The 22,118-nt window shown below is 39.1% G+C and overlaps 1 protein-coding gene across 1 annotated transcript in view; it reads left to right on the top strand.

The window, feature by feature from the left end:
• Positions 1-22,118, top strand: part of DNAH14 (dynein axonemal heavy chain 14) — a 792,430-nt gene that overhangs the window by 756,972 nt on the left and 13,340 nt on the right. The window contains exons 81-82 of the mRNA XM_042780425.1: positions 20,452-20,564; positions 21,978-22,111. Coding sequence (XP_042636359.1) covers positions 20,452-20,564; positions 21,978-22,111 — 247 coding nt within the window. The remainder of the gene's footprint in view (positions 1-20,451; positions 20,565-21,977; positions 22,112-22,118) is intronic.

Genomic DNA, 22,118 nt, shown 5'->3' on the forward strand with positions numbered 1-22,118 from the left:
GTTATCCACAATTTGTTATGATTCACACAATCAAATGCCTTTACATAGTCAATAAAACACAAGTAAACATCTTTCTGGTGTTCTTTGCCTTGAGCCACCTGCCACAGATATAGTCAATCTGATTCCTGTGTACTCCATCTGGCAAAGTCCACCTGTATAGCCATCATTCATGTTGCTGAAAAAAGGTATTTGCAATGAATAAGTCATTGGTCGTGAAAAATTCTATCATGTGATCTCCAGTGTAATTTCTATCACCAAGGTCATATTTTCCCAATTACCAATGATTCTTCTTTGTTTCCAACTTTTGCATTCCAATCACCCAGTAATAATCAACACATTTTAATTGCATGTTTGGTCAATTTCAGACTGCAGAAGTTGGTAAAATCTTCAATTTCCTCATCTTTGGCTTTGGTGACTAGTGCATAAATATGAATAATTGTAGTATTAATTGGTCTTCCTTATAGGCTTATGGATATTTGCCAATCATTGACAGCATGTACTTCAGGATAGATATTGAAATATTCTTTGTGACAATGAATGCCATGCTATTCCTCTTCAATTTGTTTTTCCTGGCATAGTAGATCATATGATTGTCTGATTCAAAATGTCCAAAACCAGTCCATTTTAGCTCACTAATGCCTAGAATATCAATCTTTATATGCTCCATTTCAATTTTGACAACTTCCAGTTTTCCTAGATTTATACTTTGTACATTCCAAATTCCAATTATTAATGGATGTTTACAGCTGTTCCTTCTCATTTTGAGTCATGCCACATCTGAAATTGGAGCTCCTGAAAGCTTTACTCCATCCATATCATTAAGGTCAACTCTACTCTGAGGAGGCATCCCTTTCCCAGTCGTATTTTGAGTGCCTTCTGACCTGAGGGCTTCATCTTCCAGCACTATATCAAACAGTGTTCAGGGCTATTCACAATGTTTTCCAGTAACATATCAGTGTTTCATTGCTATCCATAAAGTTTTCACTGGTCAATTTTTTGAGAATTGGATGGCCCTTCCTTCTTCTGAGTCTGTTTTAGTCTGGAAGCTCCACTGAAACCTGTCCACCATGAGTGACCCTGCTGCTATTTGAAATACTGATGGCACAGCCTCCAGCCTCAAAGCAACATGCAAGCCATCACAGTATGACAAATTTACAGGTGAGTGGTGGCATTAGCCATTAGGGAGATGAAAATCAAAACAACAATGAGATACCATCTCACCTCAGCACTAATATCAAAGTTCAACAATACAGAAAATAACAAATGCTGGTGCTGGTGAGGGTGTGGAGAGATTGGGATTCTCATACATTGCAGATGGGACTGTAAAATGATACAACCATTGTGGAAATCAGTATGGTGATTACTTAAAAAGTTTGAATTAGAATTACCATTTGATCCAGCAATTCTATTACTAGGTATATATCCTAAAGAAGTGAGAGCTAGAACAATAACAGATATATACACTCCTATGTTCATCACAGTACTATACACAATAGCAAAGAGATAGAAGTGCCCATCAACAGAAGAATGGATAGCCAAACTATGGTACATACACACAATGGAGTACTATGCAACATGAAAAAATAATGTAGAACCTGAAAAACACTGCATACCATGGATGAACTTGGCAGACATTATGCTGAATGAAATAAGACAATCACAGAAGGACAAATATTGTATTAGTTCACTATTGTAAAAAAGTCAAGGAACTCAAAATCATTTGGAGGCAAAAAAAAAAAAAAGAAGAAGAAGAAGGTGGGGACCAGGTTTGCTGGTCCAATAGAGCCTGGTGGAACCACTGAGACTATGGCCCCTAGCTGCCCTGCAGGTCTGGAATTGAAGCCACACCTGTGGTTTCCAGCCAAACAAAGTACAGGCATGTGAATTAAACATTTACCTCAAGTAGACACACGCCCTGGAGAGAACAATCATGGGAGAAGGAAGGGCTGCTTATGCACAGGGAGACAACTCAGGGCACAGAAGAGTATGGAGGGATGGACACTGGGAAGAGGTAACTATGGGGAGGAAGTGGGAGGGGAGCTGTTGCATTGTAAATTTTGGTCAATGACATGAGACAAAGTATATTATGTGAACTGCTGTATGGAAAGTGAATTTACTCTGTAAATCTTCACCCAAATCAAAATAAAATTAAAAAAAAAAAAGTCAAGGAAAGGTTTATATATGGAAGGAAGCTTTCTTTGTTGGTTACCAGGAATGGGCTGTGAGGGGAAGGAATACTGTTATATAAGTAAAGACAACTATTAATTTGAGTGAAGGGAAGGGCAATGTACCAAAAGTGAGTGATCAAAACAGTGGCACTGAGGAAGAGGAAGACATAGATACACAGGAGGTACAGAAACAAAGATGGACCCTTTCGCATGGACAGTACTGCATTGGCAGTGATGGCAAGCATTGATCTACAGGTGGATAGATGGGTAGACAGGCTGAATGATCAGGTTTGAGTTGACAGAAGGGAGTGTGCCCATGACCATGTGTAGGGTTGGCAGACAATGTTTCTACATGTGTATTTGTATGTGCTGTAATAATGCCCAAGTGTATAATAAAGCTGACAAGGGGCAAGGTTGTGGTGGCTTCTTGGCCATAGCCATCTACCCAGAGAGAGCAAGTAGTCGGACCTGTGGGCTTGGGACTATGGTCACAGGAGACATCAAGCTCAATAAAAACATTGTTCTACATCTTGCTTTGGTGAGTAGCAACCAGGATCTTAAAAGTTTGAAAGTGGTCATCTAGATGCAATGACAGGTCTCTCCTCATCCAAAGCAAAAAGAATGAAGAAAAACAAAGACTCATGGAAACAATTAGTCCAAGGGACTAGTAGACCATGTGATCCTCAACCTATATGACCATGACATCAGAACTAGATGGTTCCCAGCTACCACTGTCAACCACTTGGAGGGGAATCGGTGCAGGAGATCCTGAGTAGAGTGGGATAACAATGTGGAGCAAAACTCAAAATCATTTTTTAAAAAAATGACAAGATTTGCTGGTCTGATAGATTCTGGTGAGACCCCTGAGACTATGGCCCCTAGTTACCCTTCAGGTCTGGAACTGAACTCACTCTTGTGGCTTCTAGCCAAAGAATAGACAGGCATATGGGATGAACACTTACATCAGGTAGACGCACTCCTTGGAGCAATCAATCGTGGGAGAATAGAAGAGCAGTGTTTGCACAGGGAGATAGCTCAGGGGGTGGGAGGGCATGGGAGGGAAAAACACAGGAAAGCGATAATGATGGGGAGGAAGTGGGAAGAGAGCTGTTACATTGTGGGGAATTGCAGCTAATGTCATGAAACAAAATGAGTATGAACTGCTGTATGGAAAATGAATTTGCAGAAGAGAAAAAAAAAATGGTGTCCAGTCACTAACCCCTACATTAATTCCCCCTAGCATCTGAGAGTCTGAAAAATTAGTGCAGCAGTTTGAAATAGGGATTCTGGTGCTCTGAACAGCTCACTGAGACAAAGTGCACCAAACTTAGGGGAGTAGGATTAGGGTTAGGGAAAAAAATAACAAAAACTGGGGAATCTGCCCTGCTGAGGGTGGACCAGCAGACAAGAAAGGCCATCAGAGACCTCCCTGGAGGAGCACCCATCATCAGGCAAGAGGGGCCATCAGAGACCTCATTGGATTAAGGAAAAAGATGCACCACACCATTATACCAGTGCTTACCTCTCAGATCAACCTTTGGCACCTGCTTTTATTGGTAAACTTGAGTCTGCTGGGTGGAAGCAGGCACTTCCAGCACCACTGAAACCCAAACAGAGGCCATTAACACCACAAGTGGGTGGACCATGGGAGGAACTCCCACAGTGGATCACAAGAAAGGGTTTGGGCCAGCTTTTTGGCACAGAGGGGCCAGCGCTTGACTTTATCAAAAATCTTGGGTCTGCTGGGTGCAAGCAGGCATTTTCCTTCCCTTCCCCCAGCACCACTGAAACCCAACTGGAGAGATCATTGGTGTTGCAGGTGCGCAGGCCCTGGGAGGAACTCTCATGGCGGATTGCAGTGTGGACCAGTTGTCTTGGGTTGGCTCTTTGGCACAAAGGGACCTTGAGGGTAGGGTTTTTGCATGTGTCTGAGCCTGGCAGAAAGTGGCGACCCCCTAACAACTGGAGGCTTTGCTGAACTTGAGCTACAGACCTGTGAATAAAACTACAATGCCATCATTAGCAGCCCACTGAAAGCCCTAGAAACTGCCCCTAGCAATGTGGAGTTTCCCTTCTTTCTCTCTGCCACTCCCACCCTCACTCATCAAATAGAAAAAAATCACATTCAGCCACCATAATACCTCCAAGTTTGAATTCTAAACTTTCTTTATGGGAGCTCTGATAGCATAGTGCCTAAAGCACTTGACTGTTACCAGAAGGCTGGCGGTTCAAACCCACCAGTCACTCCTCGGAAGGAAGGTTGGGCAATCTACTTCTGTTGTGATAGTGCCTTGGAAGCCCAAAGAGGGGTCACTATGAGTCAGGGCCGACTCGATGGCACATAACAACATAACAACTTTATGACAAGCAGAGACCTACATCCACATTCCACATAGCGATTCCATCATCACAAAGAAAAATGCAGAGAAACCCAGCACACCTGAATTAATAACCAAAAAAATAAAATACACCATCTTCACCTTTTCAAAATATTAAATCATAAAACCAAGACAAAATGAATCAATACATAACCAACAGTTAAAGACAACCTCAAAATGTCTAGCAAACAACAGGCAACCTCAATTCAAACATAAATAAATAAACAGGACAAGACATTAGAAGCAAAACCACAAACACAGGTCTCATTAAACATGGAGGAAGAAGAGGCAACAGAATTATCCAACAAGGAATTTAGAAGATATGTTTATAGAGCTTTATAAGAGCCTAAGGAAACCCCAACATAAGCAAGGAGAACACAGACAGTTCCCTGGAAGAACTCAGGAAAATCATTCAAGACCAAAATAACAAGATTAATGCACAATCTGAACTCATACAAAAACAGCAGTTAGAAATCCAAAAGATGAATACCAAGATTATAGAATAACACAATACAGTCAAAGCAAAACATAGTAAGATAGAGCTGGCTGAAGAATGCATTTCCCAACAAATCCTTGGACACCAGCCCATGGGAAGAAAAATCAGAACATAGACTTAAGAGAAATGAGGAGAACCTAACAGTTATATGGGATGGCATGAAAAGATACAACATACGACTCATTGGAATTCCAGAACAAGAAGAGGTGAAAAAAAACACCAAGAAAATTGTGGAAGACCTCTAACAAAATTTCCCCCATATTATGAAGGAAGAAAACATATTCGTCCAAGAAGCTCATAGAACCCCATACAAGAGAGACTCCAAGAGAAAAAAAAAAATGAGGCATATTACAATCAAACTCTCCAAAACCAAAGACAAAGAAAAAATTTTAAGAGCTGCTCAGGACAAAAGAAATATTACTTATAATAATCAAACAGGCTGAGCTCTGATTACTCAGCAAAAACCATGTAGGCAAGAAGACAATGGGACAACATATATAAAACACTGAAGGAAAAGAACTTCCAAGCAAGAATCCTATATCCAGCCAAATTATCCATCAAATATGAGGACAAAATCAAGGCATTCCCAGACAAACAGAAATTAAGGGATTTTGTGAAAACCAGACCAACCTTACAAGAAATGCTTAAGGAAGTCCTTCCAATAGAGAAACCACAACAGAGATCAACAAAATCAAAATACGTGACATCAATACTAAAACCAAATCAGAAATAGAAACTCAAAATAAGGCCACAAAATATTGTACACTAAAAATCAAGGAAGACAGTCTGCACATGACAACAACAACTAATCTATTAGAGAGAATAAAACTTCTAGGTACAAACGTCAAAACGGAGAGGAAAACAGGACAATGTCCTCATAGAATGCACTGTTCTAAATATGTAGAGACAAGAATTCACTCCAAGGTAACCACAGAGAAAATTAAGAATTCCCCCTAAGCAAATACAGAAGGAAGGAAAACATATGGGTTTAAAAAAAAACACAAAACCAACAATAAAGAAGAAAAGAGAGGAAGCATTATACAACAAATAGAACTCAGCAGAGAAAAGTATGCAGACCAAGGAAACAACAACAACACAACAAAAAAAAAAAAATAGAATGACAGCAATCAATTCATATCTATCACTAATTACACTCAATGTGAATGGACTAAATGCACCAATCAAAAGAAAGAGAGTGGTAGACTGGATAAGAAAAGAAGACCCATTGATATACTGCCTACAAGAGAACCACCTTAGACACAAAGAGAAAAACAAATTAAGAGTGAAGGGGTGGAAAAAAATATACCAAACCAATGGTAGCCAAAAAAAAGAGCAGGAGTGACAATATTAATTACTGATAAAATAGACATTAAGGTGGAAAACATCATAAGAGACAAAGAAGGACATTATATGATGCTGAAAGGGTCAATTGACAAAGAAGACGTTAGGATAATAAACATTTATGCACCCAATGAAAATGCTCCAAAATACATGAAGCAAATATTAACTGATTTAAAAGGGACAATAGACAATTTTACAATAGTGGTAGGAGACTTTAATGCACCACTTTCAAAGAGGGAAAGGTCAAGTGGAAAAAAATCAACAAAGATGCAGAAGAGTTCAACAATACAATCAACCCACTCGACCTCATAGACATATATAGAGCATTCCACCCAACAAAAGCACAATTTACATTCTTCTCCAGTGCACATGGATCCTTCTCCAGAATAGATCATATGTTAGGACATAAAACAAGCCTCAGTAAATTCAAAAGAATTGAAATACAACAAAGCAACTTCTTGGACCACAATGCTATAAAATTAGAAATTAATAATCAGAAGATTGAGGAAAAAACATCAGAGGTGGAAGCTGAACAAGTCAATGCTCAAAAACTACTGGGTAAAAGAACAAATAAAAACTGAAATTAAAAAAATTCCTAGAAACAAACAAGAGTCAAGATACATCATACCAAAACCTATGGGACACAGCAAAAGCCATACTAAGAGGACAGTTTATAGCAATAAATGCATATATCAAAAAAGAGGAAAGAAACAAAATCAACACTCTAACTCATCAACTCTAACAACTAGAAAAAGAACAATAAAAGAATCCTACAATATCTAGAAGTAACCAAATAATAAAGATCAGAGGAGAAATAAATGCAACAGAAAACAAAAACACCATAGAGAAAATCAAGAAAACAAAAAACTGGTTCTTCAAAAAGATTAATAAAATCGATAAACTATTGGCATATCTTAACAAAAGAAAAGAAAGAGAAGACCCAAATAATAAGAATTGTAAAGGAAAAGGTTGTCATCACAACAGAACCAAGTGAAATAAAAAAGATACTGACAGAATATTATGAAAAACTGTACTCCAACAGATTTGAGAATGTAGAAGAGATGGACAAGTTTCTAGAATCACAAGACCTACCTAAACTATTCCACTCAGAGGTAGAATACTTGAGCAAACCTATAACAAAAGAAGAAATTGAGCAGGTCATAAAAAAACTTCCCACAAACAAAAGTCCTGGCCCTGATGGCTTGACTGGAGAATTTTACCAAATATTCAGAGAATAGTTGACACCTATGCTACTCAAGATATTCCAGAATATAGAAGAAGATGGAATATTCCCAAACTCATTTTATGAAGCAAGCATAACACTAATACCAAAATCAGGGAAAGACACCACCAAAAAGGAAAACTACAGACCAATATCCCTCATAAACATAGATGCAAAAATCTTCAATAAAATCCTAGCCAACAGAATCCAACAACATATCAAAAAAATAATACATTCTGACCAAGTGGGATTCATACCAGGTATGCAAGCGTGGTTCAACATCAGAAAAACAATCAATGTAATCCACCACATAAACAAAAGAAAAGAACCACATGATTATATCAATCAATGCAGAAAAGGCATCTGATAAAATCCAACACCCATTCCTGTTCAGAACTCTCAACAAAATAGGGATAGAAGGGAAATTCCTCAACATAATAAAAGGCATATATGCAAAGCCAACAGCCAACATCATTGTTAATGGAGAAAGACTCAAGACATTCCCTTTATGAACAGGAACCAGACACGGATGCCCTCTATCACCACTTCTATTTAACATTGTATTGGAAGTCCTGGCCAGGGCAATAAGACAAGAAAGAGAAATAAAAGGCATACAAATTGGCAAAGAGAAAGTAAACCTATCTCTATTTGCAGACAATAAGATCCTGTATATAGAAAACCCAAGAGAGTTAACAAAAAAAAAAAAAAAATACTGGAACTAATAGAGAGGTTCAGCAAAGTGGCAGGATACAAGGTCAATATGCAAAAATCAATTGGATTCCTCTACACCAAGAAAGAGTCCCTGATAAAGAAATAAGGGAAACAATATCATTTACAATAACTACTAAAAAGATAAAATATCTAAGAATAAACCTTACCAGAGACACAAATGACCTATACAAAGAAAACTCTAAAACACTACTATAAGAGATGACAAGGGTACTACATAAAAGGAAGAACCTACCTTGTTCATGGATAAGTAGACTGAATATTGTGAAAATGTCAATACTGCCTAAAGCAATCTACACATTTAAAACAATCCCGATCCAGATTCCAACAAAATTTTTTAAGGACATGGAAAAACCAATTACTAACTTCATTTGGAAAGGAAAGAGACCTCGGATAAGCAAAGCACTTCTGAAGAACAAAGTGGGAGGTCTCACACTCCCAGATCTTAAAAACTACTATACAGCCACAGTAGTCAAAACAGCATGGTACTGGTACAATGATAGACAGATCAACCAATGGAACAGAATCAAAAGTACAGAAATAGACCTATCCATCTATCAACAGCTGATCTTTGACGAAGGTCCAAAGCCCATTAAATGGCGAAGAGACAACCTCTTTAACAAATGGTGCTGGCAAAACTGGATATCCACTTGCAGAAAAATGAAACAAGACCTATTCCTCACCCCATACACAAAAACAAACTCAAGTTGGATCAAAGACTTAAATGTAAAACCCAAAACTATAAAATTCATCAAAGATAAAATAGGGGCAAATCTGGGAGCCCTAATTTATGGCATAAATAGACTATCAAACATAACCCAGAATGCTCAGGAGGTAGAAGAGAAGCCAGATGACTGAGAACTTTTAAAAATTAAATTCTTATGCACATCGAAAGACTTCATCAAAAGGGTAAAAAGAGAACCTACAGATTGGGAGAAAGTATTTGCCTATGACATATCTGACAAAGGACTTATCTCCAAAATCTATAGAAAAGTTCAACACCTAAACACCAAAAAGACAAATAACCCAATTCAAAAATCTCTTTGCTATACTGAATTGTGCTGCGATTTGGGCAAAAGATTTGAACAGACACTTCACTAAAGATGATATGCTGGCAGCCAACAAACACATGAGGAAATGCTTGTGATTTTTAGTCATTGTTGTTGTTGTTGTTGTTACATGCCGTTGAGTCATTAGGGAGATGCAAAGCAGAACAAGATATCATCTCTCCCCAGCAATAATAGCAAAGTTCAACAGGTCAGAAAATAAAAAATGTTGGTGAGGTTGTGCAGAGATTGGAACTCTTATGCACTGCTAGTGGTGTGCTGTTGTTGTTATGTGCCATCAAGTCGGACCCAACTCATAGCGACCCCTCCTTGGGTTTCTGAGGCAGTATCACTTCGGAAGTAGATTGCCCCATCTTCCTTCCGAGGAGTTGCTGGTGGGTTTGAACCGCCAGCCCTCTGGTTAGCAGTCAAGTGCCTTAGGCACTATGCTACCAGAGCTCCCATGCACTGCTAGTAGGATTGTAAAATGGTAAAACCATTGTGGCATACTCTAGGGTGTTTCCTTAAAAAACTGAAAATAGAAATACCATTTGACTGGCAATTCCATTCATTACTAGGAATATATCCTAAAGAGGTGAGAGGCAGCGCACCAACAGACACATGCACGCCTATGTTCATTGCAGCACAATTCAGTATAGCAAAGAGATGGAAACAACCTACACGCCCATCAATGGATGAATGGATAACCAAATTATGGTACATTCACACAATGGAATACTATGCTACATTAAAGAACATGAGGGATACACTAATTATCTCACAACATGGATGAACCTGGGGGACATTATGCAGAGTGAAATAAGTCAATGGCAGAAGGACAAGTACTATATGAGCCCATTACTGTAAAAAGACAAAAAAGGGTTTGCTTGAGAAAAAGAACGCACTTTGTAGATTACTAGGGTGGGAGGGAAGGGGAAGGATTAATTTTGGGCTAGTTGAGGGCCATACCCTGGCATGGCAAAGGGAGGGATGGTATTGAAAGAGTTCAGGACCACCATGATAACATTAGGAAAAGGGAGGACACCAAATTGTGCACATAATATATAGACGACAGATTCTAATACCAACCAGTATTATCCACAATACTGCATTACCATTAACACCAAACACCATGCTACAGATAAACACATAAATATCTGAGAAGATCAGATGGGGATCAGTGAACAGAAGTATACTCTAGAGCAAGGAAAGATTCAGCTGAGGCTAATCTTGCACAGATACCAGTGATACAAAATACCCGTAATTCTTACAGAAACAATAGAAGACAGACATAGAGAAATCCCTCACAGACAGTCAGACACTGTGGGAGAGAGATCCAATGGATCTACCAACTCAGGATCTTAGTACTGGGGGACACCAGACTCAACTGACACAACAAAATACATAAAAGTTTTGTTCCTCATCCTACTTTGGTGAGTAGTGACTAGGGTCTTAAAAGCTTTCAAGTCTTAAAAGCTTTCAAGATGCAGCTAATGGTCTCCTATTTCCTGAAGAGAAGAAGCGTGCAAAAAAACAAGGGCATTTGGAAGTAATCAGCCCAAGGACACAATGGCCTTCGAGACCAGAAGAACTAGATGGTGCCCAGCTACCAATGCCAACCACTTAGGAAAGAATCAAATCTGGAGATCCTGGATAGGGTGGGAGGAAAAACGTGGAACAAAAACCAAAAATTCAATAATGACCAGAATTACTAGTCGGTTGGAGTCTAGTGAGACCCCCAATACTATGGTCCTGGGATACATTCTGGAGCTGGAATAAAACTCACTCCCAGGTGCTGGCTCTTAGCCCAATAGTAAACAAGATGTACATGCAGACCACTCAACCCAGGGTGATGCACCCACGTACTCCATGGAAGTGCATCCCTTAGAGCAATCAACCACAGGGCACCAGAGGGGCAACAAAGGCATGGAGGAAATGTAGCACACACAGGAGTGCATAACTATGAGGGACACGGGAGGAGGGTTACTGGGCAGGGAGGGGTGGAGACTGGGTTAGCGTTGGGGATGGTAAATGGGGAGTGAAACTAAGTGTACATGTAATGTTGAATATAAAACGAACTCAAAATAAAAAACTATTTTTAAAAAAAGTAAAACCTTATGAGAATTAATTACAAAATCAATGCAGAGAGGACTTCCGATAAGATGGCGGAATAGGCAGATCAAGCTCCACAGACCCTCTTCAACAAAGAAAAGAGAAACCAATTGACATACAGAAGATAATCTTGGAGCCCTGAGCTTTAAAAAGAAGTATACAAAAGTGGATCAGCCACCAACTAGTGGAAAAACCTTAATGAAAACAGTGAGTATGGATATGGTCAGAGCAGTGGACTGTCAGCTATTCTAAAAAGACCAACAGCCTGGATATTTCCAAGTGGTGTTGGGACTTGAGAATTGACCTAAAGATCAGCCCTGCTCACTAAGGGCTGCAGGGATGACTGCACTGGTGGCCTATGACTAGGAAGGGAAACAGCAAGGAGGGAGAGAACCTAAGATGTGGACTTTTGGCTGTCTGGAAGGAGCAGCCATTTTGATTGTTTACACACAGTGACCATTTTGGATATTTAAAGTGACCAAGGGTGCAGCCATTTTGGATATTTGAAGTGACCGAGGGCATAGCAGCTTTGAATCTTTACAAGCGGCAGGCATTTTTAATTTTAAAGTGGCAGCATTCTCATTAAGATTCCAGGGACCTAAGAATACACTCCATTTGCGAAGGACAGCAGGGACATATGGGAGGCAGACAATGGGAAAGAAAACAGGCAGTGAGTGTATAAGTGCTGCCAACTAGTGAATAGAGGAGCACAGCACAGTACCCTGCTTAGGTAGACAATATCCAAAGGAAACAAAAATTGTGGGTAAGTCACTCTGACATACAATCACCAGTTAAATATGAACACATAAACGTCACAATGCCTCGGAGACAACAGAGCATCACAGTCCACACAAAGAAGCAAGACAAAGCAAGAGAAACAAGGGACCAGGATACAGACCCAAAACACATCCCTGGAGAAGATGCAGCATTGGAACTCCCTGAAAAGGAATTCAAAAGAATTATATTTAGGTACCTTCAATGAATAGAGAGAGAGTTCAAGGAAAACACTGACAAAATTGAGGAAAACACACTGAAAACCCTAGAACAATTTTGGAAGACAAAATTACTAAATAAATGAACAAAATGACTAAATAAATGAAAAATTATAAATGATACAAAATCTACATAAAAATCCAGAAGACTAATACCACATTTTCAGGAATAGATAACACATTGAATGGGCAAAGGAGTAGAATTGAATCAATGGAAAATAGAATTAATTAGATTGAAGAAAAATACTTCAGTATTTCTTTGGAAAGGGATCAATCAGAAAAAAAGATCAAAACAAAATGAAGAAAGCCTAAGGATCATGTGGGATACCATCAAAAGGAATAACCTATGTGTAATCAGAATTCCAGAATAGGAAAAGAAAAAGATAACCACAGGAAAAAAAAAATTGTCAAAGACAATTTGTTGGAAGAGAATTTTCCTGGTATGTTGAAAGATGAGAATATATCTATTCAAGAAGTCCAACGAACCCCAAACAAGATAGACCCCAAAAGAAAATCATCAAGACATATCATCATCAAACTCACCAAAACCAAAGACAAAGAAAGAATCCTAAAAGCAGCATGGGAAAAGCAAAGAGTTACCTACAAGAGGCAACCAATAAGAATAAGCTCAGATTTCTCAGCAGAAACTGTGCAGGTGAGAAGACAATGGGATAGTATATATAAAAGCCTGAAAGAAAAACATTTCCAGACAAGAATTATATACCCAGCAAAATTGTTCCTCAAATATGATGGTGAAGTTAGATAAGCAGAAATTAAGAGAATTTGTTAAAACCAGACCAACCTTACAAGAGATGTTAAAGGGAATCCTTTGGACAGAGAACCAACAACAACAAACAACAACTGACCATTAATATACATGATAACATAACCCAGAAACCAACCAGTTACAGAAGTATCCAAAGTAAGTAAGCCTACAAGAGGGTAAACAGGGAACCAGGGACATCAATTAACAAATGAAGACAACTACAAACCAAAAAGAGGAAAAAACTGTGTAGTTACAGAACTTCTAAATGGTAGGGAAGTCAAGACAATTACAAGACAGAAAGGACTGTTTAAAACTTGGGAAGAAATTATAGATCACGAGGTAACCTCAAAGAAAAATTATAAACCTGCACATCAAAATGAAGAAGAGGACCAGTACAAATATTTAGCAAATACTAAAACAATAGCAATGAAGGAAGTGATAACACAATTCATAAACAAAATGAGCTCAGCACAGAAAAGCATGTGGAACAAAGAAATCAACACCATGAAAAAGCACATAACAAAATGACAGCAACGGTTCATACTTGTTGATAATTATATATCTGACAAGGGACTTACCTTTAAAATTTATAGAAAACTCCAACACAACAACAAAAACATTAACAATCCAATTAAAAAATGGGGAGAAGACATGAATGGACACTTCACCAAGGAGAATATTCAGGCAGCCAGCAAGTGCATGAAGAAATGCTCATGATCGTTAGCCATCAAACCAAACCAAACTCATTGCCATGGAGTCCAATATGATTCATAGCGACCCCTCCAGAAACCCCTCAGGTTTCCAAGGCAGTATCACTACGGAAGTAGATTGCCCAACCTACCTTCCAAGGAGTGGCTGGTGGGTCTGAACCACCAGGCTTCTGGTTAGCAGCCAAATGCCTTAGACACTACACTGCCAGAGCTCATTAGCCATCAGAAAGATGTAAATCAAAACAACAGTGAGATACCATCTCACTCCAGCACTAATGTCAAAGTTCAACAAGACAGAAAATGGTGGATGCTGGAGAGGATGTGGAGTGATTGGGACTTTCATACACTGCCGGTGGGACTGTAAAATGATTCAACCACTGTGGAAAATAGTATGGCAATTCCTTTAAAAGCTGCAGTTAGAAATACCATTTGACCTAGCCATTCCATTACTAGATATATATCCTAAAGAAGTGAGAGCCAGGACAAGAACAGATATATGCACACCCATGTTCATTGCAGCACTATTTACAATAGCAAAAAAAAATTGGAAACAACCTACATGCACATCAACAGAAGAATGGATAACCAAAGTATAGTACATAGACACAATGGAATACTATGCAACCCTAAAGAATAATGTAGAATCTGCATAACATGGATGAACTTGGAGGACATTATGCTGAGTGAAAGAAGTCAATCACAGATGGACAAATATAGTATTAGTTCATTATTGTAAAAAGTCAAGGAAAGGTTTATGTATGGAAGGGAACTTTCTTTGTTGGTCACCAGGGATGTGAAGGGAGGGGAGGGAACACTGCAAAAATAAATAAATAAATAAATTCATTGACCCATGTCACTTTAGTTTTATGTATTTCACTGTACATAAATTATATTTTAAAAAGTGCATTTTAAAAAATCAATGCAGAGCCAAATAAAGTTAATTAAAAAAATTTTTTTGACAAAATATATTTCTAAACACAATGGTTAACTTTGTTTTCGGAGAGTTTCAGATATAACATATAATAATCTTGAGACATAATATCATGTTTCAAGATATACTACAGAACACACTAAGATTACCAAGTCTCTAAATATGTGAATAGTCATTTTAAAAATTCCATAAGTAAATTATGTGAATTCCCTAGTTAAACCATTGATTTTGATGATGTTCAATTTAAAAGAAATAAACCTTTTTTCTACTTAAAGCAAAAAACCCACTGCCATTGAATCAATTCTGACTCATAGGGACATTTTATAGGCTAGAGTAGAACTTCTTTTTAAGGTTTCTAAAGTAGTAAATCTTTACAGAAGCAGACTGCCTCATCTTTCTTCCACAGAGTGACTAGTGGATTCAAACTGCCAGTCTTTTGTTAGCAACCACTATGCCACCTGAGCTCCTTTTCACCTACTTGGTAAATACAAAATCTCTTTAGCAAAAATGAACCCATCATTCCTTGTAAATTACTTCTTCTCCTTATAAAATGTATTTAATATAGTATCTAGCTTAAGTTATTTAGAAACATTTTGTTTGCAGGGTTAACATAAGCATAAAGTTATCATTAGAACAAATTCATTTTCATTAATACTGGGACTAGGAGCTCTGGTAGCATAGTGCTTAAGGCATGTTACTGCTAACTAGCCACACCTTGGAAGGAAGGTTGGGCAATCTACTTCCATAGAGATGTTGTTGTTGTTGTTGTTGTTATTTGCCATCAAGTCAGACCCAACTCATAGCAACCCCTCCTTGGGTTGCCGAGGTGGTATCACTGCGGAAGTAGATTGCCCAACCTTCCTTCCGAGGAGTGGCTGGTGGGTTTGAACCACCAGCCTTCTGGTTAACAGTCAAGTGCCTTAGGTGCTATGCTACCAGAGCTCCCTCCATAGAGATACCACCTTGTAAACCCAAGGAGGGGTCGCTATGAGTTGGGTCCAACTTGATGGCACATAACAACAACGATACTGGGCCTATTAAGACTATTCAATTTATGTAAGTATTTATTTACCATTGAACCAATCAGAGTAAGTTCTTTTGAAGAAATATGGTAATCAAATTCAGTAAATATTTGGAGGTAGGAAATTATCATATTTTCATAACTTGGTCTTTACCATGTTTTATAGGATCCTTTAGGGAAGCAATTTAGAATAATTTGTCTCTTTTCTTTAAAGTCTAGTTATTCTGATCTAAAATAATTTATTCTTTTTCAGTGCACTTTTCAAATAGACTAATTTATGTCAAAGTTTCTCAGAATAAAAAAAGAAAAAAGGTAGGAATTTTAGACAGCCCATAGAAAACACTAGCCAGGGCCTTCCTTTTGATACAGAAACTCAGATACAGCAGCATTGTAGATTATAGGAAAACTTCTCAAAACAAACTGAAATAGAAAGGCTACATTCTCCCACTGTAATCACTGAGATTTTAAATTACTTCACATATATTCAGCGTATAGTGTTTTTGAACATGACTCCCATAACAGCATCCTGGTAAGGGTGAAATCCAATTTATCAAGAATGTGAGGAATAATTTCCCAGAATCAAATAAAACTCTTAGCAGAGAGCCAATCTTCTTGGATTCCTCTGAAACAACCATGTGAAACCTCATTTCATTTTTTCTGAATCTAATTTATTTTGCTGACTAGAGACCTAGTCTCTTATTTTAAAATATACTAGTCTCTCTAATTGAAAAGTATTTTGAAGTGGCTACTGATTTTTTAAAAAATGTCTTCAGTCAGGTGACACTAACTAGAAGCTGCACACCCTCCTGTGAATTTCACAAAACAGGTCTAGAGTTTTTACATCTCCATGAGAATTGGCATTACTTTTTTTTTTTTTTTTTTTGCAGGATTTGATGATTCTCACCCAAACATGCACACTATTTTTGGTTTTCTCTGAGTCATAAAAATCTAGAGAAGAATGCTGTGGAATTTGGACAATGTTTTGCTTAGACTAATGTGTACCTTTGTTGCACAAGTGTTTGCTTGTGAGTGGCATGCAGCCTATTGGTCTGGCCTGTTGCACAACCAACTTATCCTGTCACAGGAGTCTGTAATACTCATGATGAGTGCCAGTAAACACCCTCATGGCTTTTACTGGTGGATTCATGCCCAAATTTTGACAGCCTATCCCAAAACCCACCCAGAGGGAGGTGTCTGATAAATAACATACACATCCCAAAGGATTACACCCTCTCACTGAGTGAAACATGTAAATTGCACAACCTTCAACCTACAGGCATCTGTCTACAAGAGAAAGTTTCCTGTACACAAAAAAGAGCAAGGCATGAGAGGAAGTTAAAAAAAGAAAACCTGCTCCCAAGTGATTTAAACTACCATTGGCCCTCTTTAATTTGCAGCTCAAATTTTGTGTAAAGTGCACAAAACAATCACAAAGACTCTCTGGGAAAAGGTACCTTCATTCTACAGTCCATGGAAGTCCACATGAGATAGATAGAGGAGAAGAAAAGGACCCCATGAGTGAGACCTTAAAAAATTACAGAATTAGAGAGAAAGGTAGGACAGAGTGTGATAACAGAAGCCAAGGCAACATAATTTTAGAGAGAAGTAGGTATTTAATCAACTTGATCAAAGTGGCAGAGAATACAAATAAGACAATAGTGGAGAAGAGTGTCACTGAATATGAAAAGTAGAAATTTGCTAATGAAATTCTAATGAATTCCTGGGAACAGACACCAGATGATAATAGGTTTAGGTGTCAATGGCAGGAGACAGAAACCAAAGAACTTCAAGAAGCCTGACTGTTATCGCCAGCATAGGTGAGAGATGGCAATAGCCTGGCTGAGGGGCCTGCAAGTGGACCCAGGGTCTTGGGGGTGGGGAGATGGGAGTGTAGCATGAGAGGGGGTGAGAGGGGGACACGGTGGGTAGGACTGGCGAGAGAGGGCTCAAAGAGTACTGTATCTGCATGCATATGGCCAGACGCAGAAGGAGCCCATGCGGCACGGAGGCCACCGAACACTCGTCCTTTCCTTTGGAGGGGCGCAAGGACATACATCTGAGCGTGGATGTTGAAGCTCCTTTGGAGAAGTGTACCATTGGAGCGCCTGTAGTCTTTCCTAACGTTTATTGGTTGATTCAGAGGAGCTGAGGTTTGCCTTGTAGGCCGTGATGTGCGGCAAGAGCCCGTAGGTTTCAAGGATTTACACAGAAGAAGCTAGTATTATAGAAGATGTAATTTATGACTCCATAAAATGTTTTTTGCAAAGGAACCAAAGGGATTTTTTTAATTTTAGGCAAGTGTAGAGGTCTTCATACTGCCAGGAAATTCTGTAGTCACCGAAGGGACCAGAAGTGGCATAATAAACAATAAAAAAAAAAAGCCCATTTGGGCACAGCTCTGAAGGCCAACCCTTTTGGAGATGCTTCCCATGTGAAGGGAATTGTGTTGGAAAAAGTGAGGGTTGGAGCCAAACAGCCAAATTCTGCCATTAGGAAGTGTGTCAGAGTCCAGCTGATCAAGAACGGCAAGAAAATCACAGCCTTTGTACCCAACGATGGTTGCTTGAATTTTACAGAGGAAAATGATGAAGTTCTGGTTGCTGGATTTGGTCACAAAGGTCATGCTGTTGGAGACATTCCAGGAGTCCATTTTAAGGTTGTCAAAGTAGCCAATGTCTCTCTTTTGGCCTTATATAAAGGCAAGAAGGAAAGGTCAAGATCCTAAGTTTTGATGATGAAAATATAATAATAAAGGTTCATATGATAGAAAAAAGAAAAAAAGAAGAAGAATCCTGACTGTTAAGAAGAGAAAGAAGCCAGAGTGCCACCAGTAGGATCGAGTGTTGGGTGGTTTGTGTATTTGATGTGGAAGAGCATATTAGTAAACCAAGCACAGAAGAGAGAGGAAATACTCCAAGAAGGGCATGCAGAGCACAAGGGCAGGGGTCAGCTTTACTCTGAAATAGAAGGGAAAGAGCCAAATGTGGATGGGAATAGATAGAACTTTGTACAAGGGGGTGGTAGTTAAGTTTGTGTGTCAACCTGGCCTGGCCTGGTTGAGTGGTTGGGCACCTGGATGTACTATTCCCCATGATGAGACTGGTAATCAACTCCATTGTGAAATCTACTGTGAGCAGCTGAGCTGCCTTAGGGATGTCCTCTGCTTCCTATATATAAGAGGAAGCCTATATATAAGAGGATGGTCTTTAGCTTACAGCACACTTGGACCCTGCATGTAGCCGTGTCATTCAGCAGCCTGCCATGCTCTGCTGACTGTGGGACTTACAATGGACTTGAATTAATGGCCTGCCATGCGGTTTGGTAACATCAGGACTGTGCCATTTTATTTGTCAACCTTGGGCTTGTTAGCCTCAGCAGCCAGGAGCTGCCTAAATGAAGAGTTGCCTCTAGCCTCAGTGGGCTGGGAGCAAGAAGCAGAGCTGAAGCCCAACATTGAGGAGTTTTCACCCAGCCCCAAGAACCTGGCACTTTGACTTCGGACTTCTAGCCTCCCGAACTATAAGAGAATAAACTCCTGTTTGTTAAGGCCATCCCATTTGTGGTATATTCTTGTCAGAGCGGCACTAGGTAACCAGAACAAAGGGAAAGCCAGGAAGTTGAAATCACTCATACCTAATGGTATATGAAGGTTGTTAAAAAAACAAGGCCAGACTTGATGAAGACTTTATTCAAAAGAGTTATTGCAAGAGGAGAAAGGGACTACTGCAATGGAGTAGGACGTACTTGGACCATAAGATCTGCAAGTGTCTTAAGGGAGAGGAGTAAACAAGGCCAGAAGGAATCAGGTGTGGAAAAGTGGGATGACAAGGTGACATGAGCACATAGTAGATCAGAGAATATTTACCCTGAGGTCAGACTATTCTCCAGGAGGAGTCTTTGGGGGCAGGAGGTGGGGTGTAATATGCCCAGGCCAAGAATGGGCCAAAGTTCAGGGACCTGGGAGGAGAGAATCATAACCAAAGTTGGTTAAGAAACATTTTGTTCCAATTGATCAGTGAAATCAAGCATTTCAATTCATTTATGAGGCAAAGAATGGGAATTTGGAGGATCTGTGTCTGGCCTTGTCATAGGTAAACAAGGGAGCATCCCTGGATCTTAACTAAGGAAAGGATAAGCCATCTCCTGAGAAGCAAAAGGGTAGGAAGATGTCTTAAACTTGGCACTTTTCTAGGGTCACATGGCTTGGTAGAGTTCAATATTGTCAGGGTGTAGTAGTCTTGAGGGGGTGAGGGGATGAGGAGTGTTGAGGAAGAGTATGTTTGATGAGAGTGATGAAAACCTTCTGCCAGGATGGAAATTTCCAAATATTTTATCCAAAGCATTGTTAAGACAATGCTGTTTTGCTTTGGTGATAATTTTCAGGTTTCTAATTATGTGCTTTCAGTTGGGAAATTATATACTCTTGCTAAGTTATTTCTCCCTAGCAATGGAATCTGTTACCAAAGGTTTCTGATATGTTCCTAAAGATCCCAAGGACAAATCTGAAAACATAATGCATTTGTTTCTAAATCCCAACAGAAATGCTCCTACAAGTCATGTAAGCCCCTGAGTTCCTGGGTTAATGATCTCATCCAGCGATTGAATTTCTTCAATACCTGGGCTAAAATGGCGTACACTGCAATACATCGTCGGTATGGATGGAAGCTGCTTTGTATTTCTTACTATGTAGACTGGGCAATCTTCTGTAGATACAACCTCAGAAACCCAAGGAGGGGTCACTGTGAGTCAGAACCGACTCGATGGCAGCGAATTTATTTTAAAACACTTGTTTAGAGCTTAATTGTTTATGATATAGTTTCACCTTCTTAGCCTCTTAGGGTTCTCACAGTAGCACATAAATGAAGCAAGAGAGGGATTCTTATTTTTCAGTTTAAGATGAAGAAATGGAGACCTGAGATGTTGAGAGTCAAAGTCACTCTGCTCTACATGACAGAGATAGGTCTAGAATCCATACATTTCTCTTTCTATTGTTCTACATTGAGAATACTTGCAGGGAAAATATAAACAAAAATAATAATTAGATACATCTAATTGTTAAAATTGTGTTTTTAGTCATAATACCCCAAAGCTTAAGAGGCATGAGAGTAGGTAACATTCAGTGGTGCCTCACAGTTTCTCAGTGCTTACTTATGCTAATTCATTTAATTCTCATAGTAACCTCATGCTGTGAAGTAGGTACTATCATTATCATTATGCCTGTTTTAGAGAAGAGGAAACTGAGGCTCAAAGAGATGAAGTTACTTGCCCAAGCTTTCACAATTAGAAAATGGAAGTATTGAGATTGGAACCAGGAAACCTGATTCCAAAGTCTATGTCATATTGTCCCTCTTGCCATTGACTTGTAAGTATTATAAATAGAACAAATAAAGACATCTGACCCACATACATACTTAGCTTAGCTTAGCATAGCTTCCAGCATCACAGTAACACGCAAGTAACCACAGTATGACAAATTGACAGACAAGTGGTGGTCTACATAAATATGTATATATATACAAATATATATTTTATAGTACTAAATTATTTTGAAGGAGCTCTGGTAGCATAGTACCAAAGGCATTTGACTGCTAAACAGAAGGCTGGTGGTTCAAACCCACCAGTCACTCCTCAGAAGGAAGATGAGGCAATCTACTTCCGTAGTGATACTGCCTGGGAAACCCAAAGAGGGGTCGCTATGAGTTGGGTCCGACTCCACGGCACACAACAACAACAACAAAATTATTTTGGTTTAGATTATATATATATGTATGTATTTTGGAGAACTTAGCAATTCAAAAATCTGTAGGATTCAGCAAAGCCAGCCATAATTCCTGCTATAATAACATTTCTTGTTACCCAAATCCATTTCCGTCCATGCTTTGTGGTCTCCACTTTTCTCTCACAAGTTCCAAAGCCATGTCTGGTTTCCAGAAAGTACAAGATAAATGTATGTGGGGTGAGATTGAAATGAGGAGGACAACTGGGAAGGACTGAAGGGAAGATCATCTGAAGGTGTGCATTCATATGAAGTTAACCACTCCAACCTGTGGTCTGCTTTCCAACAGGTATATGAGATTTCTCACAGCTTGGAAGCAGTCTAGCTCATCAATTAGCCAAAAATCCAAACACCCTGCTCAAAGTGATTTATTTGAAGGATTTCCTGTAAAATACTGGCTCCCAGCCTTCTTCTTCCCAGAAGGTGAGTG

This window comes from Orycteropus afer, unplaced genomic scaffold (assembly GCF_000298275.1).
Source record: "Orycteropus afer afer isolate SDZICR_OR568_19922 unplaced genomic scaffold, OryAfe1.0 scaffold00039, whole genome shotgun sequence".
Classification (NCBI taxonomy): Eukaryota; Metazoa; Chordata; class Mammalia; order Tubulidentata; family Orycteropodidae; genus Orycteropus; species Orycteropus afer.